At 31.5% G+C, this 13,917-nt stretch overlaps 1 protein-coding gene across 2 annotated transcripts; it reads left to right on the top strand.

Annotated features, from left to right (window-relative positions):
• Positions 1 to 232: 232 nt before the first annotated feature.
• Positions 233 to 13,158, top strand: LOC110996815. 2 transcript variants are annotated; one of them, XM_045628416.1, is made up of 20 exons: positions 233 to 564; positions 653 to 834; positions 1,111 to 1,189; positions 1,262 to 1,492; positions 1,751 to 1,890; positions 2,340 to 2,466; positions 3,224 to 3,332; positions 4,251 to 4,367; positions 5,321 to 5,424; positions 6,259 to 6,375; positions 7,217 to 7,342; positions 7,742 to 7,849; positions 8,206 to 8,364; positions 9,082 to 9,177; positions 9,898 to 10,004; positions 10,723 to 10,870; positions 11,491 to 11,592; positions 11,785 to 11,916; positions 12,552 to 12,688; positions 13,100 to 13,158. In XM_045628416.1, the coding sequence occupies exons 1-20, from the start codon at positions 421 to 423 to the stop codon at positions 13,101 to 13,103; spliced, it is 2,469 nt and encodes an 822-aa protein (XP_045484372.1). In that variant the 5' UTR covers positions 233 to 420; the 3' UTR covers positions 13,104 to 13,158. The 2 variants fall into 2 exon arrangements, with proteins under 2 accessions (XP_045484372.1, XP_045484373.1); XM_045628417.1 differs by lacking the exon at positions 13,100 to 13,158 and having other exon boundaries at positions 12,552 to 12,692.
• Positions 13,159 to 13,917: the final 759 nt, after the last annotated feature.

Below are 13,917 nucleotides of genomic sequence, written 5' to 3'. Positions count from 1 at the left end.
TTTATTATTACTAACAGGATTTTAAAATGTTTTATCAAATTTAAATTAATTAATAAACACAAACTACACAACTGTTTGTCAAGAGATAGACATAGCTATTGTAAATGTGAAATAACATCAGCCACCACCTCTAATCCTGAACTACCTCTATAGAGAGTAGTAAATTCATTCTGTGCTTAAAAATGACACAAACGATTTTCTTGTCTGTGTCAAAACTACAAAAACAGTTGAAAATTAAATGTTTGAAACTTGAAAGTATTAACTATAAAAGAGGTTTTCATCTTTTGTAGTATATTTTGTAATATATTAATGAAAATAAATGTTTTTAAATATATTTACTCCAGTAAAGTTCTGGCTATTTACAAATCGTGTAATCAGTAATCGTCTTAATCTTTTTTGTTAATATAAAGTGTTCAAGTTATGGAAGTTGATGGTGATAATTGGAACACGAATCCTTCGGATGGGACTAAATTTGCACATTTAAAGGCTTTTGTGAATGCGACAAGAGAATTCGAAGCTACTCATAGTGAAACTGCCATAAACTCATTAACTAGATACTTAGGCGTTAGTGTTTTATTATTTTGAAATGTAAACAAAGTGACAAATGAATTAATAAGTATCCTAAATGTATAAACATTTCACTGTATTTCAGCTCATAGCATCATCTTGTGACCTATCTATATTCTCACCTGGTAGATCAGAGGTGTGTGCCTTCTTCAATTCACTATGGAGAGCGATGTCAGATGCTAGAGGTCCACATTGGGCTGGTATTGCAGTTCTGGCAAGAGCATGTATGGAACCCAGTGCAAGATATGCGCTCACCCATACATACAAGTGAGGTTTTACTCTCAGATTCACAAGCGGTACAGGGATGCATAAGACTCAATAGTCTTGGTTTAACAACCAAAACTATTGATTGCAGCTTTAATAACTGCGAAATGTTGTAATAAAACATAAACTTTTAACAAAAATTAGAAGCATTAATTCAATTATTTTAACACACCTTGGCGTTTTACATTAACTATGTACCTAGTCACTCACAATTTTAGACAAGTAGTGTAGGAGCTTAATTTAAGAGTATAATATACTTTAATTGATAATTTTTTTTAGATTTATGCCTATCCTTGCAAGACTTCTCTCTGACACAGTATCAAATGACAAGAAAATAAAATTACTATCTGTAATGCAGGTAAGGTTTTATTGCAAGTTCTGGTTTTTATGTGATGAGTTGTTTAAAAACTAATTTATCATCTTATTTTAGGACATTTCATATGGAATAAAAATTAGTTGGCAAGAGTCATATTTAGCTGAATTAATGAAGACATTAACAAGTTGGATAGTGCAACCGATGCTTGAGTCCCCGCATAGAACAATTGGTCATAAATCTCTTACTGTGCTAATAAATCTGTGCTATGGAAATTTACCTGCAATATATGCTTTAATGAGGACTGTGGATACAAAGGAGTTTGTTGTTCACTTAATAAGCTTAAAGGTTTGTAAAAAATATTCTTATGAACTCTAAGCAGATTACTGAAATGTTCATTTCAAAAAATGTTTCAATTTTATTAAAAATATTGCCAAAATATTTTTAAATAAAAAAAAAAACATGTAAAAAACTGTCGAAATCTATTTAAAGATATGTTATTTCTTTTATAGTATTTTTAGTATTTTAGGATATAAACAGCCAATAGTAATTTGTCATTTCAGGATAAATTTACACATCTCATATATATTTTTTCTTCATTTGTAGGATGGTGGTTATGGTGGCGTAGAAGTATGTAGACTATTACTTTGCTTGTCAAGTGCCACTCGTAGTGCATCTACCACACGCCAAGCAGATGTGCATAGTTACTTGTGTTGTACTATGAAGACATTTAATAAGGCTATTGTGTATGTATTTCAACATGTGCAGTTGTTCAAACAAGTTTCTTGCTAGTTTTTCTTGCCCACTTTATGCACTGGATTTTGTAACTTCTTAGAACTTTTGTTGTTTAAGAGTACATTGTTTAACTAAATAATACTAAGAAATTTATGATGAAGTCTGAAGAATTACCTGTAACTAAATAATACACTTTCTTTGTTTTTATTTATACAAAAATACTCCCAATTTTCATCCCTCTACTATCAAACCCTCTTTTTTTAATTTGGTTACTAAAAACTCTGAGAACTCTGAGATTTATATAGAGAAACATTCACAGATAATCCTAAAAAGTGCTCATTCCGGAAAACCGAACAGTCTGGGTAGCAGCTATTTAAAAAATTATTTACTCTTTAAAAAAAAAGATCTAGAAGATAATGATCTTTATAATAATTATCTATATTTCGTACGTTGATTACAGGGACAAAGACGAAACTCAACTATTGCACGCGTATACGTTTATCAACGATTTATCTTCGGATGACAATCTACGTAACTACGTACTCACGTACCCACATTTTAATAATTCACTCAAGGACGCATTGAAGGTAATATTTATTTAAACATTGAATGAAATATTATTGCCATATACAATCAAAATTTGTTATAACGACATTGCAGGGACTATTCTTATTCAGTCGTAAAAACCGATAGTCGTAATAGCCGATGACTTTATTAAGTAGGTACGGATACAATAGAATTTAACCTTTGATTTTAGCCAATTTTACCGCTATGTTCCTAACGATGTCGTCATAAACGGTTTTTACTATTGAATTTTTTGTATGTAATCTTTTTAAGAATTATCACGTCCTAGATTATTTTTAGAATCCATCAATTTTTGTTTCATTATAATTTCATATTTTGTGCAAAATTATACACAAAACATCCAATTCGGAACCAGTGGAAAATATATTATCTGCAATTCGCTCTTTTTACTTATACAAAGTCGTCACACGCAGAGGTGAATTACTAGAATATGGAATTTTGCTACACCAATGACACGTGAGAAGGAGAAGAAGAATTTGTTGCAGATTTTTTTTTATATAGAACAGGGGGCAAACGGGCAGGAGGCTCACCTGATGTTAAGTGATACCGCCGCCCATGGACACTCTCAATGCCAGAGGGCTCGCGAGTGCGTTGCCGGCCTTCTATCTGTAAAACATCAGGAATCGTGAAAATCGATTGTAGCAAAAAAATAATTCGATCCTAAATTTGCCGCTCACAAAAATCTGCGCCTCCAGTCTACTCATCCTGTTGGTATTCCACCACTCTCTTTTCCTTTATATTAAAATAATATTTTTTTAGGATGCGGACAGTCTCTGCAAAGTGAATCAAGGGGACACAATGGAGCCCGAAATTACCACAGGCTGTTTACAAAATGTTCTCAAATTTCTTACCGTTCTTGTCAGTTTGGGTAAGTATTTATTTATTATACATTTGCTAAGGATACTGAATACAGTACATATGTACTATAATGTTTTATTAGGCATTATGGGTATTGATTTTAAAGACTAGTGTTGACAGGTGTGACGTCACTGACGTGAAACGACATTTTATAGAAATGGTCACGTGACGAAACGTGAGCTAATGAAGCATATTTAGTTAGTGCATCACGCCTGTCGAAAAGTGATTTTGTCTCAAGCTCTCAATGACATTTAAATTTGGATTGCTTAACAATTTATAATGTTTAAAGAACTTTCTAATTACAAAAAAAAAAATTATTTACATGAGAAACTTAATATTAATATGTATATATACGAGCGAGATACACGTCGCCATAAGCCGTCTCAATTTAATTAGTCAACTGTGTTCATTCTAACATGCATCTTTACTGCCTTTTTGAATTTGTCAAACATACCAAAGATGGTAATTGATTTAATAATTGCACAACCTCATACCTAATAGACTTCTTCTTAATTTATTTAAAAGAATGTCAGAGCTCATTCAATTCTATTTAAATTTTAAATGTAAATTTAAAAGTTAGGTATAACAAGCTTAAATAAAAACTTATATACTATACTATTAGCACTGGTATCCTCAGTTCACTCAACGAACGATAAAGGTCCGATAATGTATGAAGTTCATTTTCCGTTGAGTGAGCCGGCAAAAGTAATATTATATGTTAGTTCCTACAGTTAGTGAGTAAATTTCTTGTATTTTTTGTTTTGTAATTCCATATGTTTGTTTTTTTTGTGTTTCGTCTGTAAAGTGTATTATTGTTCACTCGTGGCAATTTAGGGTCACCTCGTAAGGCAGGAGTGTTTTTATAAATAAATAAAAATGAATTTAAAAAAAATGTTCTCTTCATATAATTTGTTAAAATGTCTTTTAGATCTATATTCCCTGCGAAATCATCACATTGATGTAGTATGTCTGTGTATGAAAGCGAGCCGTGTGTGTTTGGCTGAATCCTTGGAGTTGTTCGCTGCCATCATCACACAGTATCGAGGTATTTGATTTTATTATGGCTTAGCGACATGCGGTTTTTTTAATTATAAAAATGCCGCATCTATTCTAACATTTGACGCATGCGCAATGGCTTAAAAGCGGCATTCGCTATCCTCGTCTGACAAATGATGTTATGCGTTTACTCTGTTTCGCTCTACCTTAATTATCATCTTTAACAGCAGGTAACCCTTATTATTATATTATTTTTTATTCTTTATTACTCAATATGTCATATGGAACATGGTGTAGTGGTTGCAGCTCCTTACAAGCATTGTGTAAAAAAAAAACTTGGCGATTAAAAATTGTGGCGGAGAGTTTATTGCCAGTTCTTCTCTTCCGTTCTACGCCCTTGATTTGAGAACTGGCAGTAAATGTAAAATTAAATTCATTTAATATTTCTTTTTTTGACCTACATGAATAAATAAATTTTGAATTTGAATTTGAATTTGACTAAGATCATAACATTTGGTAACCCTTATTTGCGGCCAGAATAACAAGGCACCCATATACGATAATTAATAGTATAAATTTACCTTATAAACGTATAAATGTATCGAAATCATACCTGTTTGCACCTGGCTGTGTAGAAGTGCGGCCAGGAGGGAAACGCCCCCGTGATTTTATAAAAATATTTATGTAAATGGCCGTGATGTAGACGATATTTTATTTAAATAACAAGTGAACGAAATAATTCCCAAAAATCAATTAAAAATACTAGCGGCCAAATTTTAAGAGGCAACTTGGTACATATATATTCTCTTAGTTGTAAATATACATTAAGAATTGTAAATAACCGATGAGCGCACTAATCCTACAGCTATAGCTCGTATATCCAGTATATCTGCTCTAGGAAGCCCTTTGATGCGTATTTTTTTAAATAAATAATCTTCTAATAAATATTATAACCATATTAACAATAGAAAAGTCGGAATAATGACTTATGTATTTTTTTAGAGGAAGGCCGACTGCCAAAGGAACTAATATCGGTGCTAACTGATGGGTTGCCGGCCTTATTGGTGCCACCATCTATGGAACCGGGCAAAGCTGGCTTACAATGGGTAATTCTATACAATGTCTTTTAATTTTTTTAGCTTTCTTAGAGTACGAAAGGCTTTATTAAAATCAATAATTTTGGGTATATGGTGTCAAGAGTTTTTTCAGGATATATATATTTCAGGATTTTTAGAGGATTGTAGAAGTATATAAATATAATTCACGCTACGATCGAAGTAAGCCGCGAAACTCAACTGGTATAAAACTGTCCCGACGAAGTGCTTATAATTCTTTTAAACGGGATAAAAATTTCGTATTAAACGTGTTGTTTTTTTTAAATTACATTACTTAGTTTAGTATGCTAGTATTTTAATTTTAGCTAACATGCTAAAATTAACTACTTTTTAAAGTATTGTTTGTAATTTATAACAAAGAGTAAAGTTGTTCAATTCTCTTTAATTTTTTTGGCTCTTTCCGTAAAATTGTATTTTCGCTTTAACGAAAAGTGACAGAACAGGGCTTTTGTTAAATCAAACAATCATCAAAAATTTGCTAAGATTAAAGTTAACAATTCAGTTAAGTAAAAAGTTAAAAATAAACGTTAACGTTTCAGTTAAAATTTTAGTTAATTTAACAAGAAAGTTATATTTAATATAACTTTGTTAAAAATTATCTTAAAAATTGGGTACAAAAAAAAGTTATAAATTTACTTAACAATTCACTTAAAAATTTAGTTTAAAACTTCGTTTAAAATAAAGTTACAAATTTGTTAAAAATAATGTCATAAATTTAGTTTAAGAAAAAGTTTAAACTTTAGTTAAGAATTCAGTTAAAAACTTTGGTTAAAAAATGAGTTAAAACCTACTAAAACATGTAAATAAATTAGGTATATCTTACAGTTACAAGTAGTGGGTGCGCTGTGCGAGTCAAGTGAAACTCAAGAAAGGGTCATACAAGAAGTCACACCCGATTCCTTCGAAGACACATTGTATGGAGTATTGCAATATACGTCACAGGTGAGATAATTATATTATATATAATACTTGCCTCATTGGTCTAGAGATTCAAGTTGGACTGGAACTCAAGTTCTCTAGGTTATATTTCAGGTGGGCTCACAAATTTATTTCACTTAAAAAGTCACTTTTCAAAGTCAAAATTACAACTTAAAAATATAAAAAAAAAACATATACGATGATGGTGGTTACACAACGTTAAAGTAAAAAGGAGTAAAGTAACGTAAAAAAAACTTTTTACACATTGTCTATGCTTGAAAACCAAATGCATTTTCTAGGATTCCTACAAATAATAATACGTTTATATACTATTATTTTTGAGAACTTTGCTTAGTTTTGCTGACAAGACGAGGGGGGGGCGGCATGTATTACAGTAAATCTAATCCCTGAGATCGCAGGTTCGATCTCTGGTCGGGCAAACTATGTGAGGAAACTGACAAACCTTAGACGGAAGGCTCAATAAACAATTGATCTTGAAACATATACAGAATTATCAATACATGATATTATTTGGTTGAGTGTCTATATAATAATAATCCCTCTGGATCCCTTAGAAACACACACACACACACATATATATATATATAACTTGGCAGAAAGACGTGCAAGAGGCTCATCTGATGTTAAGTAATACCGCACGTAGATCTCTAGCACATTGAGTCGATTTTTAGGTTTAAAATATGCCGGTTTCGCGATAATTTCCTTTATTGAAAGAAGTAGAAGAATAATAGAAGGACAAGGTATTGAGTACAGCCAGTATCTATTTTCTTTATTAACGTTTTTTTAACTAATGTTAAAAAACATTTGACGATCTTACATTAAATCCAATGAACAATTTTTTCAGAATGGTGCTGTGGGGAGTGAAGTGTCCCAACAAGCGGTGATAGTGTCGTGTCGTACTGGGTTGAGTTTGGCACCTTTGGATCGAAATTGGGAGGCTGCACTCAATAGAATGCTGGCCCATCACCAGGTAACAATAGACGCTATAAACCTATCAATGCGTCTTTTTTTTAAATGGAATCTCGAAAAATTTGAAATATGAGGCCCAGAACTAAAATGGATCCAGTGCCACTGTTTTATTTCATTTTATCTAAACTAGCTTTTATATTTTGTTAAATGTTCTAATATCCTTAAGAATTGTATAGCAGCGGTCTTTGTAGTAGATTAAATATATTATATAATATACATAGGTAATAATAATAAAATTCTTTTTGTTCACACCATGTAGTATTATCACAAAGCTTCCCCTATATAAACGGTATTTTTAAGGTGCACCATAGATTGTAAACATGAAAATATATTTTTATTATTCCGTGATATGCTGTATTATTGCCATGTATAAAAAATTTTTTGGTTTATATTTTGTCAGGTTCGAAAATTGTTGTGTTCCGGTCTATCTGGGAATAACGCGTCTCGCAGGAGACAGATCTTGCAGTTGATCAAACATCACTACTTCCCCTCAGATCAAATGAATCAGGTATTGCTAATTTATTGTGATATAAAAAATTTAAAACGTCAAATTTTTGTGTCATATTGTTATTTTTACAGATATTTATTTTATAGATATGTCTGCAAATAACCAACTTAGATTGTTCATAATAATACAAGCGACCCGACAGATATCCTTCCGTACACTACACTTCTTAAATACTTACAATTTTAACTTAAAAAAAAATCATTAAAATTAGTCCAGCCGTTTAAAATTACGAACACATACACATTTATTCAAGCAAACCATAAGTCCATTTTAGTACTTTTTTAAATAAAAATAATCAATTTCGACCAAAAACTCCCATCTTTATTAAAAAAGGTTTAAAATGATAAATATTGCAGGTATTTGGCGAAAACGTGAATAGTGTATCGGACTTAAGCGTGGAGAGTTTATCTCCGCGAATGGACATGGAAAGTGAGATGGTAACTTTTGGTCCTTCGCAACAGACTGCTGTCGATGATCTCGTCAGTAGGCTTAATAAAGAATTGGATTCGGGAAAAGTGAGTACCTTGATTAATAACGTGTTTTTATGTTTTATACGCTTGTTGTCTGAAGATTATTTTTAATTAATTTTAGTTATAAACAAATGACGGTAGAATCAAAATTTATAAAAATTTCTGTTCACCGTTTACTTACATTACAATAATAATTTTAAAATATGTTCCAATTGTGTGTAAAATTTGTGATCTATTTTCTTGTCTATTCTAAGCATAAATGTTTTTTAAGACTTAGACAAAAAATATTCTTACTAGAAGTAAAATTCAAATATACCTGATAGAAACAGAAGCTATTACAGTTACAAGTTAATTATTTCTATTCTAAAAGCTTGTGTTAGTATTTAAAAACTGTTGGTACATATTTAAGGTTAATATTTATCTGTCTTAATTTTTAAGCTTTTTAACACAACTAACACACATTTTTGCTAATGTATGATTGATTTATTTTTACATTTTAGTACAGAAACAGATTATTTAGAGTGGTTCAGTGCACTTGCGAAACCGTCATTGCAACTAGTTCCGACTGTCAACGTAGACATTTGTCGGAACTCTTTGCAATGATAAACTTTCCGCACCCATAATTGAAATATACTATTGCTTAACAGGCAAGTATATAGTCAGCATACAGCCTGCCTGAGGCTTTCCTTGCAATACGAATCAGTGTTAAATTCATTAGCATGCTCAATATAAATGTATGATTTATCAGTCTAAATATTTCAGATTACTGATATTGCTACGTCGAGTGTAATGGAGTTGTATGGGTACAAAATCACGTGCTTGGAGCAGAGACTGCATTCGCATTCCGTCGCTTTACAGGTTCACGATTATATTTTTGGCTTTGAGTAATATTATTAATATATATTTGGTTCCGCAATTTTGGTTTATAAATAAAAAATTGAATGTCTTTATTCGTTATAAGTACGCATTATGATGTGTATGGAGAACTCTTTTTAGTAATATTATTGATTACCTCACACAGTTCCAGCTGTTCCATAACAAAATTAGTACTTTATTTTATAACTTTGTATAAATTTAATTAATATAATTTTTTTTTTTGTGAAAAAAATGCTACGCGTGAATGCATGTGTGAGTGTGATGTGTATGAGTGTATAACTACATATTAGGTATCAGTCTCTCAACTCCTTTTTTTATTTTTTTAAAATCAGCTTAAGTAATACTTGAACACCCTCGGTCACTGTTAATAGATTTTGCTGTATTTTCATTTTTAACTAAAATTGTCTTACAAAACAGATGTCCATGTTATATGTAGTAGTAATGTATATGTATGCGTATCGCTAGTAAGTAAAACAGTTTCAAATAGTACAAAAAATCTTCTACAAGACAAACGATAAATTTCGTAAAATAAGTAGTATGATTTTTCATAAGAACATGTTTTACGATTACTATTAAAATTTTCGCAAACATGGATATGATATAATATATCATAATTAATTCTCTATACTTTTGAATTTTTTAATTAAATAAAATATTATTTAGTTAATTTAGACTTTCATAAGACCGTAATACTATTGCCAGGGTGCCACAGACCACATGGCGTCGTTACAGCACGCCCTGGCTTTACTTCAAGCAACAAATAGCACGCAACAAGACGTTCTTTATACTACACAGATGCAGACTGAGAGGTAACATTTCCTTCATAAAAACTTCTAAAAGTAAAAGAGAGAGCGTTCAAGTATTGCGTCGCGCAATTTTTGGAGACTTTTGACCCCCCCCTTTATGTAACGCGCCTTAACGTTTTTCTATACCCAATAGTATAACGTTTCATTGCCACCAGTGGCTTATCCCTCAAAATTACCATTTACGTGGTCCAAAGTATCGGAAAGAACTCACGAACAAACTATGTAGTAAACTTTAATTACTTTATTTTATTTATTTAGCTGGCATTACTTGCTTACTAATTCTAGGTTTAATATGTTATCTTTACTTGTGCGTTGTTTACTGATTTCGATAAAGGGCCGTTAAACCACACCACACACGTTGCCCCACACTTTATAAAATGGATACATTCACTAACAAATACATTGTATGTATAGACTCAATGTTCATACTTGTATTGAAATTGAAAAATGTCCTGCGCTACCTCCTGTCAATTGCTGGCTTTCAGCTGTAATGTCCTTCTCCACTCGATCCAGTGGTACTTAGGCCGACCTCCGGTGAGGTTTTTTTTTTATAGAAACGGGGGCAACGGGCAGGAGGCTCACCTGATGTTAAGTGATACCGCCGCCCATGGACACTCTCAATGCCAGAGGGCTCGCGAGTGCGTTGCCGACCTTTTAAGAATTGGTACGCTCTCGCCTCGTAATCTTGGTCCATGCGCTCAAGAAAGTTTTTTGATTCCAGGCATAAAAAGACAATAGAGGAATTACATAAACAATTAGAGGATGCGGAAACGACGCTGCGTGGATTCCGGGCGAAGTTGGCCGCGGAACGACTCGATAAGGACAAACAGAGGGAGAACTTGCAAAAGGAATTCAGACAACAATTAACTGTTTGTATCATTTTTATTTCCTCTTGGGTTCTTGCAAAATAATTGGGAAATAGATACAAAACATAGGAAAAAAATAATATAATTTATTTTTCACAAAAAACATATATGTAATAAATAGTAGTTAATATAAGTTTACTTTCTTCTTTGCATGAAATAAATAGGTTTATTTATTCTTATTGCCACATTTTTCGTTTTACAAATCTCTTATACCAATTTTTTGATCATGTATATTAAACGCAAAATTTCATTGAAATTGAGTCTGTAGTTTTTCAGTTCTGACAAAATCAGTTTCTTAAATTACATTGTTCTGTTCTTTGCTTAATTTTATTTTAAGTTTTCAAAGATCTGAACAGTTTTAGAACTGTTAGAAAAATGTATATAATCATTTGTATTTACATTTTAATTAGTGGGACTATATATAACCATCAAAAGAACTTTTTTTATTAAGTTTAAAGCTTAATTTACTTTTTAATACCTCATACTCTCTCTCTCTCTTAAAATGGTATAGTAATAATATTTTATTTTGGAAAAAGAGTGTATATATACAGATAGATCTATATATAGTGTGTACTATATATAGATAAAATATGTTAGCTAAAAAATTTTTTCATAATTTTCAGAATATCGAAAACGAAATGAAAGCCCGTGATCGCGAGGCCGAGGAGAGGTTTAAGCAAGCGGAGACGGAGTATAAAGCACTGCAAAAGAAACTTGAGCAACAGGTATGGCTCTGATAATATGTTTTTTTTTAAATACTTTTGCTTTAAGAAAAGGTATAGGCGATTTTTATGTTGCACTGAAATGGATGTATCATATTGAATAATATAAATATGCGCGCTTATATCCCCCACTCAACTTCCGTTCGCCTTGCCCGATCACACTTTTCGTAACGCTTACGCGTTAAATATTTTCAGACGAGCAAAAACAGCGAATTAGCTGGTGTACTCATAAAGTTTGAAGAGCGAGTGAAGCAGCGGGACAAGAAACTCGAAGAGGCGGCTAACGGAGAGAACTCTTTGAAGAGAGAGATCGAACTAAGGGACAATGTAAGTGTTTCATATATTTGTTTTTACGGCCTTTTCAATCGTAAACAATGTTTTAGTTACTATTATTATTTATTGTCTCTTACTCTTGCACTTCATCACAGTTATGTTTTATATTATATGAGTTGCCTGGTTTTTAATTGTGTTCTTTTTCATCACACAACACAACTAATTTAAATTTAAGCTTAGTTAAATAAATTAAATCACATTAGTCAAATGTATTAAATAATTTTTGTTTGTTTGTTCCGTTTTATAAATCTTTTTATTGTTAAATGTATCATGTATTCCATATTTTATATTCTCAGTGTATTTGTATGTAATTATGTATAATTTATGTTAGCTGTAGGAGTACGAAATAAATAAATAAATAATGTAAATAATGCAAATGTCATATTAATTATCATAATGTCATCGTAGTTAAAGAAGAAATTAAAGAGTTTAACAATAAATGTTTGCTTGCCTTCACAGCGTTTATTGAAGTGCAATACAGCCAAAACGGATACAACAAATATGACGTACTAACTAAGTATTTGCTAGTTGAAATATGTGTGTAAATGTGTAAATCTATAAGTGTGTGTAATTAATTGAGCAACTCCTTTTTTAATACTGTTTTTTTTAATCAATCTTGATTTCCACAGATGATAAAGCAACTAGAGAAGACAGTGGTTGAAAGAGAGAACAGACTGTACCAAGTGACCAATCAGTTGGAAGAGATGAAGCGAGTGCAAGAGATGGTCGCCAAGCTCATGACCAAGAGTTCTTCTAATGTTTCCACGTGAGTTATTTGTGTTTAAGAGTTACAACCCCCAATATTTTTTTGATAAATGATACTTGTGTGTATTTCACTTATAACTTATCTTAATATGTAAGCTCATACAATTTTCTGAAGAAATATTTTTTTGGTGCTATGAAATAAATTTCATCATCGGACGTCCAGGAATCATGGGAGATTCCGGCCGTATTACCTGGACATCCATTGGTGCTCAACAGCGATATTTAAGGCAGTTTTTGTCTCGCACCACCACATATCCTTATAATATGGTATGTGATGTATAATAATATAGTTATACATCACAACACAACACAACTAATTTAAGCTTAGTTAAGTAAATTAAATCACAATTTGTCAAATGTATTAAATATTATTTGTTTGTTTGTTTGTATTAACATATGATCTCTTTTTCAGGTAAATATTAAAAAGGCGAAAGATGTCCTCACATAGATTATTTTTATACGAGTACAACTTTTTATAATTATCGAGTATTTGAATTATGAAATTATCGATTGTCTTTACAATTATTAAATGACATAGTATTTTATGTGTTTTATTTTTACTTAAAACTTATCAGTATTTCCTGCAGTTGTTTCCCATTATATGTCAAAATAACATACAATGTTTTAGCGTCTGTTCTCTGTAATACCAATAGATAGTGGGATTTCATTTACTATAACACCTGTATGGCTGTGTACTGCTTTGGTTATTCTAAGTCCTCTACTCTTGAGTCAGGCTTTCAGATAATTCAATATACTAGGGATCTCTTAAAATTAAAGTCACATTTCGCAATAATTCTATTAAATATTTTAGAAGTTATAGAATTTCAATATACCCTTTAAATACATATACCATACATTCTAGCTGTATTGTCGAAGATCGTACCGCAACATAGCGCCCTTACTTGAAAGGTAAAACATTTCTAGTGAAGTGTAAAAGAAAATTCTAAGACAAAAATTATTCCCAAGTTTTGAAGAGACCATAACTGATCTAATCTCTGACTGGGTAGATATATATAAGGATACCCTTAGCAAGACTTAGGGCCTGTTTCACAATGTCCGGATAAGTTCCAAATAAGCTATTTATTACTTATTTGTAGGATAAATAGTATTTTTGCGTTTCACGACTGTCAGATAGCGCTATTTGTCATGAAATGCCAAGTATCTTATTCGGAACTTTTATCTTTCGAATAATTTATGTGTTGCATAGCTATTAGGGTATTTAAAAATATA

The sequence above is a fragment of the Pieris rapae genome, chromosome 5 (genome assembly GCF_905147795.1).
Source record: "Pieris rapae chromosome 5, ilPieRapa1.1, whole genome shotgun sequence".
In the NCBI taxonomy this organism is placed as follows: Eukaryota; Metazoa; Arthropoda; class Insecta; order Lepidoptera; family Pieridae; genus Pieris; species Pieris rapae.
Note: the sequence above shows the minus strand (reverse complement) of the source record. Positions and strands in the feature narration are given on the sequence as shown.

Excerpts from the sequence above, each read along its gene's own strand:
- LOC110996815 (XM_045628416.1), top strand. The coding sequence starts at position 421 with ATGGAAGTTGATGGTGATAATTGGAACACGAATCCTTCGGATGGGACT. Across the intron at positions 565-652 it reads CATTAACTAGATACTTAGGC|CTCATAGCATCATCTTGTGA; the intron begins GTTAGTGTTTTA and ends ACTGTATTTCAG. Across the intron at positions 3,333-4,250 it reads TACCGTTCTTGTCAGTTTGG|ATCTATATTCCCTGCGAAAT; the intron begins GTAAGTATTTAT and ends AATGTCTTTTAG.